At 42.9% G+C, this 16,123-nt stretch overlaps 1 protein-coding gene across 2 annotated transcripts in view; it reads left to right on the forward strand.

Annotated features, from left to right (window-relative positions):
- Nucleotides 1-567: 567 nt before the first annotated feature.
- The window catches only part of LOC140316802 (nuclear factor of activated T-cells, cytoplasmic 1-like), a 61,968-nt gene continuing 46,412 nt past the window's right edge, over nucleotides 568-16,123 (forward strand). Inside the window, exons 1-3 of one of the 2 annotated variants that reach the window (XM_072394778.1) lie at nucleotides 568-1,085; nucleotides 4,933-6,022; nucleotides 8,875-9,034. In XM_072394778.1, coding sequence (XP_072250879.1) covers nucleotides 962-1,085; nucleotides 4,933-6,022; nucleotides 8,875-9,034 — 1,374 coding nt within the window. In that variant the 5' untranslated portion in view covers nucleotides 568-961. Of the gene's footprint in view, nucleotides 1,086-2,779; nucleotides 2,899-4,932; nucleotides 6,023-8,874; nucleotides 9,035-16,123 lie in introns of those variants that run through there. The other variant, XM_072394779.1, reaches the window with a different exon arrangement.

Raw genomic sequence — 16,123 nt, forward strand, 5'->3', positions numbered from 1 at the left:
CAGTTTGAAAATGGAATTTGAGAGCTTTGGAGTTTGGGGGAATGTTTAAGTAATGCTGATGATTTTATAATAACATGACTACCAATGTCTACGAAGAAGGTCATTATTAGTAATTGAACGGCAAAATGACCCCCTGTTGTTGGTGTGGGATGCCTCCATCCACCACTACAAAACCACTCACAGAAAAAAGGGAAAACGATCGGATCGATTAGTCAAAATCCTATCTTAATTTCAGTTTTTTTTAGACATAAAGTTCAATACAGACAACGGAAGGCTCCATCAATACCCTCTGCTTATTTAGCTGCTAATATTGTGATAACATTATTAAAATTACATGGAGAGATCACTTGTTGACACGAGTTTAACTTTGGTATATTCTCTCTCTCTCTCTCTCTCTCTCTCTCTCTCTCTCTCTCTCTCTCTCTCTCTCTCTCTCTCTCTCTCTCTCTGTCACACACACGCACCCGCAAACACAGACACTAAAGGCGCACACACCTCCCACCTCCTCCGAAGGGATCCCAGGTTGGAAGACATCATCAGGCGGTCGAGGAGGTAGTTGGAGCCGGTCGCGTCATCCCTGGATGGGCGGCGCACAGACGGGAGGACGGAGGGTGTTTTCCAGCTTTAAAAGCAACGGAGCCGGCCCCTCTGACAAAGTGCGCCGCGTCATCGACCTGGGGAGACTTTTTAAAACCTTCACCGTGCCGTTGCAAGCCAAACTCACCTCAACCTCGGCCACCGAAGCTGCCAGTACCCCTGACCCATTTATCCCCGTTTCATTTTGTGCGCACTGTCGTTCGATTTGTGGCTAAAAGTGGCTTTTTCCTCCCCAGAAATACTGTGCGATTTGCAATTAATGGTGCATGAAGTAAGCCAGTTTTGTTGTGAATATATATATAATCGGTGACGGCTTTGCGTGTTGCAGACTCGCAGCCGGAGAAAGTTGCGCATCGCTTGTTGAATGCAGGATACATTCTGCCTGAGCGTCAAATCCAAGTTCAGCTTTGGAGCCGCAGCAGCCGGTAAGGAGCGGGGACTTCATTTTCTCACCTCTCTCGCCGCCGATATGAAGTCTGCAGAAGAAGGTAACATACTGCCTCATTTTGTATTGATGAATTGCTTGTCTGAAGTGTTCTGCTTGATTTTAAGATAAATTCATAGGGTGCAGCACCTAATGCAAACTGATGGGGACTTTATTGTGAAATCACAGTTCAATATTTTAAAATAATATACATGAGAATCATGTACAAATTAACACATGAGAATACATGCGAGGTCTCATTAGTTTTATGCAATGTGACGCCTTATTTATTCATTTATTTTGTTTCTTTCTCCAAAATGACACCTTTTTAATGGCACAAGATGTCTTATTTGAGCTCCGCAAAAGAAGCAAATGAGGTCACACAAGTGTCGTGATTGGCATGCACATCCGGTGTGGATTAGGTGTCTCCAGCTGTCTTTACAGGTGCCTCTTATCGTATGCAATAAAAATGATGGGTTTACAGCTGCTGCCATTGTATGAGGAGGTTCAAGTTAATTTCACTTCATTCAGACACTTAATTCAGATTCAGATTTACTATAGAGTTAGAGTTAGGGGGGCAACAGGAGAGCTGCTTTCAGGAGTTGCTTAATATTTGCAGCTTATTTTAGACCTATGCTGTAAATGGAAGACTATTCAGTTTTTCTCTTTTTTTTGTTAAAAGTCTATTTTGAAGCTCTTTGATTCAGCATTCGTGGTAGCAAATTTTGATTTATCTAATGAGAGTCATTGGTAGTCTGCCTTGTCTTAATTCACAGTGCTGATGCCACTGGCTTTTTGTGGATTTCAGGAATTTCATTTTGTCTTTGAGGTTTCAGACCGACGGGTGCAGGCTGTACTATTATTCATTTCGGTCCCTCAGTACGAGGCCTGATAATTGGTAGCAGACTTTTGTGTGTGTATGTGTCAGTGTGTGTCTGTGATCTGCACGTTCTGGGATGCAGGATAGCTTGCTTGACAATAATTCAGCAGAGGGCTTGAGGCTGTTTTACATGCTTAGATGCCCAGACAAGCAAATGCAAGCACACAGACACACGTAGATCCTGCTGGTGTTTTTGCCACAGCCCCAAGTCAGCAGTGTGCAAGAAGTGGCCCCAGGGTTCTTAGCTCCAGAGGCTATGGATGACTTCTGTGTGCGAGCACATGTCTCTCTCTGAGGTCCCGTCAGTCTGAGCCCAGCCTAGACCGCAATCTGTGTGAAAAAAAACCTCAATTTTTTAGTCACGCTGGTTTGGTTGTGGGGAGAGAATGTTTTGATCATGATAGTATAATTGAGAAAAATGGTTGAGGACAGAGAGAGCACGCTATAATCTGTGTTTTCAAATGAAACCTGCTTACGCCACACTTTGAAACATGCTGCAAACAATTGCGGCGGCGCTGCTTTGTGTTCAAGTGTGGCTTTTATTTTTCTTTCAGTCATTTCACCACATAGGTTGTGGGCCCCTGTGATTTTGTTAGTTCAGCAGACGTGACGTGTGGAACCCGGAAGACCCAAGTTTCAAGATCGTGCAGCAGGCAAGAGTGAAAGCCTCTGTGTGTTGAGTGGGTGTTAGAAGAAGTCAAGTATGTTGCAGCACAGTGCACTGATCACACACACACCTTCAAACGGGTACAGAAAAACATCAGCTGCAACTCTTACCAAAGGCAGTCAGGCCTGACTTTAGGAGGTGTGCCACAACGGGTGGAGTGGGCAGGAGATTATCATCTGTTTAAAACACATTTAGAGAGGACTGAACTGAGTGGTGTCAGTTTTCATACAATGACTGGGGCTGAAATGAGTTTCCAGCATGAAGAGCAAGAGTTTGATTTCAGTTATTTGTTTGAGGACAGCGAATGTGACCAGAGTGAACCAGAGAGAGGTGGGTACTTCATTCTGTCATCATAATCAAATAGCATATTAGGGAAAGTTTTCCTCAGTGAAATAGGTTGTAAAGAGGTCTCGCATTAAGCATTCTGCAAACCAAAAAGAAAAGGACTTTAAGAAAATGTATTCATAGACATCTGTTCGGTGGATTTGTTTCAGTGTTTAAAAAGAAAAGAGACTTCAGGTTGTGGTTTATTTTCTGTTGTTGTACTGGGCTTGTCTGCTGTGCATAAAGAATCACCTCTGAAAGCAGAATCTCAGGAACTAATTTTAAATTGGCTTCCCACATATTATGTGGCATGTGACAGTTTTGTCATTTCATGTGATGCACAGCATTGTGGTTTACAAATATAGCACGCTGCAACGAGGGGAATGCCCTTCACTGGGTTTCAGATTGAATGGTATCCTTTCTGACTGCTTTTATTCTCACTGACATTATCAATAAAAAGCTGGTGTGAGTGATACAACTCCTGCAAGTCTGACTTAAGAAGCTGGGAAAGTGTGCTTCCTCTGACTGAGTCTATATGTCAACCTACTTGTTATTTTCTCGCGGGCTCGCTCGTGCGCACCCTTTGTCTGTGCGTGTGCCATGGTGCATCTGTGTGTAACGCTGCAGCAAACTTTCCTTGACTTAATCACAAGCTCAGAGCGATGCGAGAGTGCTGTCAGTTTTCCACAGGGGAAGGCATAATTCGCTCAGTGAGTGATGCAATCAATCAAATGAAGCATCCATCAGTGCTGCTGGAGGAATTCCTGTAGAGTACATAGGACAGCAGGGTGTGCCAAATAGAGCCGTAGATGAACTGATCAAACAAACAGAGTGGCTGTGTAACTTGTGACTACACTGCAACCACATAAAGTAACTGCTCTGAGAGGATTGCTAAGCTTCTCCAGATGTTTATAAAGACTGGGGGTGCAGTTGCTGTCTATGTAAATGGGTAAGATCTGTGTACAGTATGTTTGTGTTCTTAAATGCAAGTTTTCTGAGCCATTTACTGTAGAATGTACAGTACTGCACAAAAGGCATGAGCCACCCCTCATTTCTTAATATATATTGTCAGGAACATTAATAGGCACAGTGATTTATTGAAACAAGTGCAAACATAAATAGAAAGATAGTAAATAAAGTAAAAACAGAGTTTGTATGATTCTAAAGAGTCTGAAAGTCAAAGAAATACCCTTCAGACAAGCTTTATTGTCATTATTCCAAGTGGTGTTTTGTTTGGCTTTTCTTTTGTTGTCTGTGAAGATAATTCACCAATCCTTCAACAATATTGAAGTTAAGGCTCCATAAGACCTCTTGCCACTGCTTTTCAGTCCAGTTCTTGAGTAATTTGGCATACTTCAGCCTTTTCTCTGTTTTCCTTTCATAAGAATGGATTCATAATAGACACCCTTCCATGGAGAAAATAGTAGTTTGTATAACTGAAGGGCTAGATGCATCTCTCAGGTCCAGGTCTTTGCAGGATTTTATTTTATTATTTCTGAGGGAGATTTCAAAATCAGTTTCCTCAAATTTGCAAACGCACATTACTCAGCATGCCAAGCGATACCAAGTTTCCTTCTAATAGCTTATTCGGAATCACCTTGTTGGTGCAAATGTGCAATTTCATTCTTGTCAATCTATTATAAATGTTCCATTTATAAGTTTTCTTTGATGCAACTATAGAAATGAGAACAGACTATGGGTATTTGTAATAGGCTGCTCGTAACAAAGTGCCCAAAGATACAATCCATTTATTTTTATTTTTTTACGAGTAGACACAACACTGGTTCATCCCTTATAGATCAGATTCAAGGACTTGTCCAAAAAAAAAAAAAAAAGGAAAAATATAGCCAATGTCCAAAGAAAATCTATGGACGACCCTTAGAAAGCCTGAAGAACTGTTCCTCAGAACCACTTCAAAATAATACAATAAAGTCTGGCTACCTGGAAGGAAAATATAAAGATGGCGTAAGATCTGTGCACGGTACTGCAGTTGTAGATAATTGTTCCATATTCATTTATGAAATATACTTTTCTTTTCAGATGCATACAACTACACACCAAATGTCAGCCTGGCTCTTCCACTGGGTATGGGTAACCCCTGTCTGGCAACACAGTACCACACCTTACAGTCCAGCCCTGTCATCTCAGTTACCTCTTGCCACCAGACAAGCTACAACCTGCAAAATGACAACCATGGATCATCAGGCTATTACTTGCCTCACGGTTTGAGACCCAATGGGGCTCCGGCCCTGGAGAGCCCTCGTATCGAGATCACTGCTTACAGCCAGTACCCTGAGGACGAGGTCGAGGAGAGCAACAGTGAGGACCACATCATCAAACGTGGTGTCAACTCTATCGTCACACTGACACTTCCCAATGCAGATGGCTACCGTGATCCCAGTTGCCTGAGCCCTGCAAGTAGCATATCCTCACGCAGCTGTAATTCTGAGGCATCATCATATGAGTCTGGCTTCTACAACTATGACAATTCCCCACAGAACTCCCCCTGGCAGTCTCCATGTGTGTCACCCAGAGGGTCATCCTCACTTCTGTCGTGCCCACATGCTGTCGGCCCTGCAGGCTCCCCTCACCATTCGCCATCCACCTCCCCTCAGATAGGTGCTGTGGCAGAGGAGGGCTGGCCAGCTCAACCTCGTGTGTCCAGGCCAAACTCCCCCTCCTGCAGCGGAGGCAACAGCGGAGGCATAGGGAAGAGAAAGTACAGCTTCAGTGGGTCCTCCTACCGTCAGATATCCTGCTCACCCAACCAGTCACCCACCCCTTCTCCACACGGCTCCCCGAGGATCAGTGTCACAGATGAGAGCTGGCTCGCCAACACCAACCAGTACACCAACTCTGCCATTGTGGCAGCCATTAATGCTCTCACCACAGATGGAGTGGTGGACATGGGAGAGGGAATCCCAATCAAGACGCGAAAGACCATGCTGGACCTCTCATCCTCCATGAGCTTGAAGGTAGAACCTGGTGGGGAGGAGTTAGGTCCTGATGTGGACCTTTGCCATGAGGACTACCCCTCCCGCCTGGGTCTCAAGAAGGAGAACTACTGTGGAGGGTTCCTGGATGTGCCTCAGCATCCATACTCCTGGCCTAAGCCCAAGCCTTACCTCAGGTATGTTTAACTGCTACTGAATCCAGAACATACATATCCACAAAATCAGATGGAACTCACAGAGGAAAAGGTGGGGTTAGACCAGTCGGACCTGGAAAAAGGAGAGACTTGTTCCCCAGAAATGAGATTTTTCATCATAATCATATAATTTTAATTAAGATTCATTGATTTTTTTTTGGGCGGAGGGGATTAGAGATGCAAAATAATTTTTTTTTTTTCGCTGAAAATTAGCCCTCCTAATCCTCACAATGGTTTGGTCCACTGTTTGCTATCTCTCCAAACCCAGATCCCTTGCCTCTGCCCACACACACAGTTTGCAGTAGGAGCATTTCTCCATAAGTTTGTCAGAGGCAACTGAGTCCTCTAAAGAGTCACAATTACAAAGGTTAACTTTGAACAAGAACTGCAACAGATATACAGCAAATATTTGCTGATTTTCTTTCTTTAATTCACCTACTTCATCTATTTTTACATAGACCACCCCTCCCAAGTTTAAAACAGAAGTTTCAGCCCATGCACAAGTTGAAATATCCATCAACAGCCATCTTGCCTGAAAGAGATATTCCTTTTTTTTGCAAGTTGAGTTTTCTTAAGTACTTATGGTCTGGCAGTGTCTTACCTGCAGTAAACAGTGGGCAAATCCTCTCAGTTTGGAGAATCAGGGAGGAATTCTAACAGAGACCTAAGCTAGCAGCTACTCAGAAGGGGCCAAAGAACCCCTTCTTTGCAGACGATCAGCTGTGACTCAAAATTCCGCCTGATCTAATTCCAAAAAAGCCTGGAAATTCGCTAACACCTATCATCTTTTAAAACTTTGCAAAAGTGATGTCCAGCAGTGAGTTATCCAACAAGTCTGACACAAGACCTAACACACACAATGACATGTAGCAATATTATGTTAAAATAATGCAATCTGATGCAAAAGTGACATTGTGTAAAGGTCACTACACATGGCTTTTGCTCAAACCCATGACATTTTTGAGGACCGACTTGTTTTATTTGGCAAAGGTTTGCTCTTTTGAGTAGCTCCCCCAAAAGAATTCCTTCCTTATTCTCCAAATTGAGAAAGCTCCAACAGCTGTCTACTACAGGTAAGAAACCGACTACTCATAAGTACTTCACACAACCCCATTTAAAAGACAAAAATATATATTCCCTTACAATGACATTTAATGGACAATGAAACACACACACATGTTTAGTTCTTCAAAAAGACTTATGATTTATAATACCCACATGCTATAGAGCTCTGTTTTCCTGACAATGCGACCAATCCTGCAGCATTACTGTACAGTTGGGGTGTCTTCTTGTGTCCATTTTTAGTCTAGCTTGCTTTTGTCTGTAAGGACGAGATTTAAATCAGTTTTAAATCTTGAAAGGCTAAATCAAAAGGCCGAGAACCAAAGTTACACACACTTCCAAACAACTTCTCTTTGAAGATCAAAAACATTTCATAAATCACATTTCACATAGAGGAGTTGCTCTGAATGTGTGCTGCTGTTGCTATGACAACCCACACACAAACATAACAATGCATACCCACACACTTGATTTTTGTCTTTTGAGCAAGGTAAGCCATTTTTTTACAAAAAAATCTTTTGTTTCCCTCATGGCATTTTTTCCAAGCCAATAACACACTTTCCTGTCGGAAATCAAGTGTTTGATTAAGATAGTGAGCAACAGGAAGTAATGGTGACAAGCCTGGCCGAAGGGGAAGCAGTCTGTGAGTTAATCAGCCGGCTCGCCACACTGGTCTGTCGCGCCATCAGCCCATCTTTTTCTCTGTGTAGCTAGCGTGATGTCATAGACTGACTGTGCAGATAAAGCCCTACGGGGGGAAATAAGTTCGTTTTGGGTCAACAAACAGCCTGCGAGTTCCACAAAGATGCCAGAGATTGGTTTCAGTCGAGCCACCCTTCAGGTCAGGGGTTTGCGTTTAGCAGGCATCCGGCACAGAGAAATATTGTCTTGCACATGTTTGTTTTGGTTTAGATATCTCCACGGTGTTCACATGGGAATCTCTGACTCTCCATCTGGAGAACAATGATGTTGAGGGAAGCCAGCTGCAGCTCTGAGAAAGAGATATCATGCTCCAAGGCAGGGTGTGCTTCTTAATCCATTGTCTTTAATATTACTGCCATTGTGTTTTAGAATCTCACTGTAATCCATTTGAGATGGAGAATAAAAAATATCAAAGAACAGCTTGAATGCCACTTAGTGTGAGATTTGATTTTGTGCCCTACAAGTGTCTTTCCTCCCACTGCCACTTTCTTATAACTTATCATGGCTGTTTCCACCTGTCACACCATAATGCAAAACACACTTCTTAGTAACCAGGGCACATCCGTCTTTCATTTATTCTTCATAAAAAGGGCCACTAATTGTCACCCAGGCCTAAAGAATTACGCATGTCAGTAAATGACTTCAGTTGATTAGATTATAGACCTTGATGAAATGGAGAAGCATGAAGCCAGTTGGATTACACCAAAGTGTCCCAAATTGAGGCTAATTTAAAGCAAATTTAGAACCTTTGATTTAGATTTCCTTGACAGTTATGAACCCCTGGGGAAATGCAACCTCACAAGCCTTACTTCTGCAAATCAAATAAACGAAAATGTGAAAAACAAAACTTTAACAGTCATTCTCCATGTGTTTCAGTGGTTAAATTTCAAGTAAACTAAAAATCTTAAAACGCTGTACTCGCTTGCATTTCAAGTAAGATCAGCCAGACATTTAGTTTTATGTCAAAAAAGTCAAAAGACTTTAAGAGGATGAATAATAATTCACTGTAGCAGAACTTGCGTGTAATGTGACTTTTAACCAATAACAATCAATGTTTCATGTTATTGCAGCCCTTCTCTGCCAGCACTTGACTGGCAACTGCCGTCGTGCTCCGGCCCGTACAACCTACAAATCGAGGTGCAGCCGAAGTCCCACCATAGAGCCCACTATGAGACAGAGGGCAGCCGAGGAGCCGTGAAGGCGCTGTCTGGAGGACACCCTGTGGTTCAGGTATGTCTTCCTTCACTATTATCAAACATCTTTTGAGTCATACTTTCAAGACTCACTGTGAACACTTTTATTTACTGCATTTAACTTGTGCAATAACTCGCTGTCATTGCAGCATAAGTAGAAACAAGTGCTTTCTGATTAACGGCAGATTTTCTGTTCAACAGCGAACCAGTGACATGAGCATTTGGCTGATGCTGCCTGTGACAGCATTCAGTCACAAAGGAAAGTTTGAGCAGCCTTGACATTTCCTTCATTAGTCTGAACTTTAATGTTCTCTTGCTATTTTTGTTTTTTTCAACAAAGAAAAATTGAAATCAGATGAGGATGGCTTACAGTTTTAAACTAGTTGATTACAAATTTGAAATATGAACAAATTGTTGGCAAAACTCTTTGTCATCTATTTCTTGTGTCTTGAAATCAGAGATCATTGTGAAACCATAACAACACCACACAACAACTTATTTCTAACTGACTTGACATCTAACGTGTCATTACATTGTCTTGCCATCTTGTCAGCCTAGTTAAGTGGCTTTTACCAACAGCAGCCTTTCTTGTAACATTTGACAGCAGCACTGCATTTGCACATACTACACTTTATATTTAAGCATATACTTGTTTGCTGTGTAGCTAATGTTCCCTGAAGCTGAGAGTCAGTGTACTATACTACTGTAAAGGTCACTCTGACCAGCAGCAGAGCATGCTGACTCAATTAGTATAGAAGGAGGGCCATCGCCTCTTACTATTGTACTTGGCGAACTCTTAAAGAGCACACGTCAGTCTCACCAGCAGCACAGCACAGAGGTCCTTTCTCTGCTCCGCTGTCATCACACTGCGTTGACATCTCCGTTTACATAAGGTGGGGATTTAGTGTTGTGTGTGCATGTTCTTAAGGCTGAGGGTAAATTTCACTTTCATGAAGTTAATTCAAAGTAAAACTGCACTTTATCCAACTAACTTTCTCTTTAGTAACAGTTTTGTTGAAAAATTAATTGAAAGATATTAGGTGGCAGTCACAACAAAGCTTGCACTTTCAGAAAACATTTTACGTACAGTTTAAGGTTGGTGGTCCATCCACGTCACACACTTTGCAGTGTGTTAGCACCACGGCTCTTTTGTAAATAGATGTTGTCAGCACGTCCTGGCCCACTCTGTGTCAAATGCAGTTGACAGCTGTTGGCCAATGTGGTGTTATAAACAGGCCTGTCAACCTGCAGGGTTTCTGTGTAAATACAGGTAATTATTCCCCCTTCATTAAAAACCTTTGTATATCAACAAGCATGAATCAACATTTCAGCCTTGCTCCTCCCCAGGCTACAGAAATAGGCTGACCAGACTCAGCCTGCCATGCACAGCTGTGGCAGGTGAGGCTTGCTTTGATTCACTTTACACCACTTTCTGACTTAGTCTTCTGCGGCCAGAGTGAGACGTGTCTCTGCATTCACAGCAAAGCCCAGATTAAGATTCATGAAATGGTTATTTTATGCTTCATAGGCCCTGATTCACTGCTAACTCTGCAAGGATGCTTCCAAGTCTTATTGTGTGTGCTGGCCAGTCTGAAGTAAAGCCGTAGCCATTTACTGTCACACCTTCTAACTTACCTCACAGTTTACTTTTACTAGATGATAAGCAATGTTGCCTGATACTACATGTGCAGTCAATTGAGATATATTTTATAACAAAGTGAACCACTGCAAGCAAAGGACAAGGCAGAAAGCTAAGTCTATAAAGAGCAGATGTGTGCAAGCTAAGGGATAAAATCTAGAATAGGTGCAAGCGCTGTATATTCAGGGAGTTTTTGCAGAATCTAAAGTACAAAACTTCCCACAAACTGAACTCTCTTACTCTTTGTTTCTTTCTTTATTTTTGTTGTGGTGTTGTGAGGAATTGCACTGTTTTCATCCTGAAGGATAGAGCATGCTGTGGTCCCCAGTGCCCTGTGGTAATGAGTGGCAGGCACTGGAAGGGTGAGGTGCAGTCAAGGAGAATGAGTCAATAATGACACAGGGGCATGGGTGTAGGAAGCAGCTCAAAGACATGTGTGTGTGTGTGTGTTTGAGCTGCTTATGATTGGAGCATGTAGAGACAAAGAGAGAGAAGGGGCAGAAAGAGTCACCAGGCAGCTGGAACTTGACTTGGCTGCCCCCTAGAGATGTTCTGTATCCTGCTGATTAGGACCTGAGTAGCCCCTCAGGTTGGCTGAGCACTGTGGGTGGTGTTGAGCTGGGGATGCATAGGAGTCAGAATCCCAAGGCCAATCAGATGCCACCTCCCCTTTCCATGCACTGATGCCCCCCCTGCTACTCTCTTGGGGGCCCAAGGATGTCACTCCCTGTGAACTGCTCATCCTTCAACCGTCTCCCAAACCCTCACCAGCAGGCCTCCCTCGGTTGAAGCCCAGTCATCCACAACGCTCGTGTTTTTTTTAGCTCATGCATGATGAGACACATGTGCTATGAGTGATGGTGACATGTGTGTCGGAAAGCAACGCCAGGTGAAAAAACAGCAAGATCAGGAGTGTGTTTCTGCAACCCACACAAACACATAGTCAAACCAAAATTGTTGTCATGTTATTCCTAAACAAACTGAGTTGTCTTTATAAGCACACAGGAAATTTCACCAATAAGATCTGACATCTTTTCTCAAGATCTAGATTATTACTCACCTTCTCAGTGCTTCCTATTCTATTTCTAACTCATTCTCATGGACTTGCATTCCATCCGTCTCTTCTCTCTGTCATATGCAACCTTTTAACCATTTCTCTCTTTGTGGGTCCACTTTGTGACCTGCACGGCTGTTTTTCCTACTTTATTTACTGGAGCAGACCACAAGACCATTCAGGGGATCTAGGGCACTGGTCCAGACTCCTCCTCTTTTTGCCGCTGCTAAAACTCTATAGGGTGATTTTCAAAGCTGTGCTCAGAAAAAAACAACAATCTGGTCTACTGTCACTCAGACTACCACCACGGCAGTGATTGAAATCTATTTCCAGTAGTAAATTTAATAAAAAGTAGAATAGTCTAAAATTGGTTTCTGAATCAGAGCATGAATCTATCACCTTGTTCTGATGTGAAATGTTGGCTCTGTCACAGATATTGCGAAGCGTTCATCCTCAGTGATGGTGTGTTAAGTACAGTGCAGTCCTGCTTATGGCTAGCTCATATAGGATAATCACTGGCATATAGGCTTTCCTCCTCACACATACACACACTCTCTCATTAGGTCTAAAGCAGCAACAGACGTGTTGTAATTTCAACAGGATGTAGCCATCATCCCTATTAAAATGTGCGTGACTTAATACCCGTCTCTCTTCCTCTGCAACAGTATGTAATGCACAGCAAATTTGCTGTATGTTTCCACCATGAGGACATGAAAGACCTCAGCAAACACGTGCTGGCTTTTTCGCATGTGCGGTTTCACCTTGGGATCCGGTGCTTGCTGGCTCTGTAACATCTCAAAGAAACCCCCCAATCTACAGCAAACTATACTGTAGCTGCTAATTGCTCATTAAATCCACTGCTGCCTCTTGTTTGATACTCAAAAAGCTTGGTTTACCCTGCAGTGCTGTTAGAGCTTAGTCAGGGCTATAACTTGTTGCCCAAAGGGGTATTTATGCCACTCTCAAATTGTGCTCCTCCATCTGCGGGGCTTCCCTTACAGTAGTATTGGGCTACCACTAATTACCAGTTAATAACACGTGGAAAAAATTGAGAGGGATGTGTGTCGTTTTCACTGGTTTGAGGTGATAACCAGATGCCCCACAGATTTATGAGGCGAGACACGAGAGAGTATTCTTGTTATTGATGGGATGGAGGGGGCACAGCCGTCATCTATGCATCATCGTACTAAAATTCTCTGTAGGTTTGGATGATATTTCTCATGGCAGGCTGTGCTAGTAACAAAGCCATATTTTTTTATATGGAATTTGGACCCACACTGGTCTAGACATAGGCTTGTGCTTGAAACTTTGCCCTCGATGACATAACACTAAAGTACTCATTTCAACAAAAACTTTGAGGTTCTATAGATGCTTGGTTGCTTATAAAAGAGGCAGCATGTGAAGCCATGGAAACGAAGCAGATTAAAGGATTGCATATGTTGCCTTATGCGTTCATTATGAGGCATGGGAGACATGAGTAGGGCAGAAAGGTGATGGAGTAAAGTCTGGAAGGAGAGACAGCTTGGATGAGTGTACATTTAATTGGGTACAGCAAAGGCTGGCTATATGCATGTGCCAGTGCTTGACAGAAGGGAGCATGATAATGGGGAAAAGCTTGAATCTGCTGTGTAAATACAGCACACACACACACACACGCACACACACACACACACACACACACACCCCTCCTCTCCTGCCTCCAGTCATCTTATCCTTCCCCTCAATGCTCTGCGCCACGTGGACTTCTACGAGTTATGACATTTCTCCAGGCAGTGATGAAATCACTCCAGAGGGAGAGAAGGCAGCCCATTGCAGGCCTGTGGAGTGTATTTACAATCAATTTCCAGCCAGGACAGACACATCTAATTTACCACTAAGTCATTATTAAACTTAATATGCTCAAATCTTTCATTTGAACTATTGAGGCCAGGTGCGAGCAGCATTTCAAATATTACCATTACTATAGGAACTGCTTAAGGTATGTATTTAGTAGCTGCAAAATCATCCGTTAATACTGTATAAGTGGAATTGCTGCATCCCAAATGACCCAGACAATACATCTGCTTACAGTTACACAATTAATCCACCAGCTGCCATATCTGCAGTGTTTCAGTTTCGCTTCAGCTATCAGAAAGGGTTAATGCGACAGCGACTCGTGATGAGAGGTGTAAATGGATAGAAGTTGGCACCCGGGCACAGCTGCAAATCAGGATACAATTTAAACTCGGTTTAGATTATCTCAAAAGAAATATACAGTGCATGTGCCAGATAGGCTGCTGTTACAGCAAGAGAAACTCATATGGTTAAAATTAAGGGTTCTCTGGTCCAAGCAAAGCTGAGGTCACAGGTGTGTGTGTGTGTGAAGCTTTTCTTATTGCCCCCCCTTCACTAAACCATCTTGACGACCCTCATCTTATTCTATCCTTTATAAATGAAATGAAGAAGTTAGTTTTGCCCTCTGCTTGTGGTGAGCGTTTGATTGAGTTTCACAGGAGTTTAGCAGAAGCAGAGGGAGGATTGTATGAAGAGGGTCAGGGTAGCACATATGGTAAAGGAATTGAGGGAGGTCGCCCGGGGGACTAGACGGCCTTCTATTGCTGCTGGGTAGACCAACGTCACCAAGAGGACTACCTGACCTCATTAATCACTTCCTCTCCCCAATGAGGTCATGAGGTTTTGAGCAATGCCGCCGCCATCATAGTTCGATACCGCAGGACGAGTGAAGAGATGAATCCCTCTCTCCCCCCTCATTCTCACCCAATCCCAATCCACTCTCTCCCCCACTGCCATACTACTCTCTTGTGGACCTCCATACAGACATGTGGCGGTTGAGGTAATGCCTGGAGGTCACAGAGAAATCCAAAAAAAAAAAAATCTACAGAGGCAAAAGGGACAGACGACATGGCTTTGTGGAGCGGCTGCCTGTGTTTTATTAAATCTAAAGGCAACGTCATACAATTTAACGCTCCGGTGTTTCAGATTTGTACCTCATGCTATGCCATAGCCCTCCCACAAGTCAATGCGCAAGTAACTGGTAGCATGTGTGGCTATGGATAATTACTTCTGGTGACACTATAAGTAAAATATAACAAGAGGAGCAGGGTCTGCCGGTGAGATCACCGCATAGATGAAGTGGCCCCTAGGGATGCCAAGACTTCAAGAAGCTCCTGACCTCGGCCTAACTCACTGATGACTAGCATGTGTGACTAGCTCAGAGGTCGAGACAGCTGCTAGAGACACTATGGCGAGCTGAAGAGAAAAATATGATGGTTGGAACTGGAAATGATTGACAGCTTTAGCTTTACCACTCCCTTTGCTCTCCCTTGATATCAGAATCAAAGAGCTAAGCCAGATAACCACTGGTGCTTAGATTGTTGAAGCATATGGATATATACTCTACTTGAATGACTGATCCTATCCCTATTCTTATTCAAGATGATTAATTCTGAAATTTTTATAACTGGGAAGAAAAGGCACTTCCTCTGACTTGTTTCAAGTCCAAAAGATCTGTCTTGAAGTGTTGAGAATATCCATTTAATCTTAGTGTTTATTATCAGAACAAACACCTTTTTAATATAGTTTTCCAAACAAATTTGAACCATGGTTATTAGGTGTCTGTGATACAACTTTCCAGGCTTCCACCAACCTTGCTCTTCCTCACACCCCCATCCCTTCCTGCCCTCTCAAAGGTAATTATAAACCCATTAATCAGATTATGTCATAGGTTACATGTGGTCCACATTTTGTTATATGACTCAGTACTTTGGATAAACAACTGGGGTCTTTTATTCCATTTGACGTTACCACTGTTTTTGCTCGGATGGAGCTCAAAGAAAATTGGTCTGAAGCAAAGCGCTGGTGTGTGCTGGGGTAATAGACCAATTTGTGGGATTTTTCAGAGGGCCATGGCTTGGTGAGCCCTGGGCTTGAGTAACTGATCTCTCATAGTAAATGTCACGTGTGGTCAAGTAGCCACCTGGGTGGATCCATTGAGGTCCATGCGTTGAGAGGTTAGTATCCTCTGTTTTTGGTGTACTGTACCAGATGGATACTACAGCTTCCTTACAGATTTTGGGTTTGGAGAGATTTTATGAGCCAACACCAACATCCTCCCTTCTGACTGTACGACCACTTTGCACTTCAAAGAGAAAGTATATACTGGGAGGTCTGTGATGTCTCGGTTCTACCAGAAATCAATTTGTTGTCAAATTATTGTGGTTAGAAATCCTTCACAGAATATAAGTTTTCTCTCACCACACTTAAGAATTTGAAACCCTGTCCATATGAGCCATTAGGGCTTTAGTTAAATCATTAAATTATGCTACTTCAGACACTGTCAGAAAATGAGCCATGGATGCTGAATGTAGATTGACAGTTACAGGTGATATCTGAAATGCATCTGATCTCACATTTGACTACTTTTCAAATTGTGC

Source organism: Leuresthes tenuis, unplaced genomic scaffold (assembly GCF_036924035.1).
Source record: "Leuresthes tenuis unplaced genomic scaffold, fLeuTen1.0.hap1 SCAF_10, whole genome shotgun sequence".
In the NCBI taxonomy this organism is placed as follows: domain Eukaryota; kingdom Metazoa; phylum Chordata; class Actinopteri; order Atheriniformes; family Atherinopsidae; genus Leuresthes; species Leuresthes tenuis.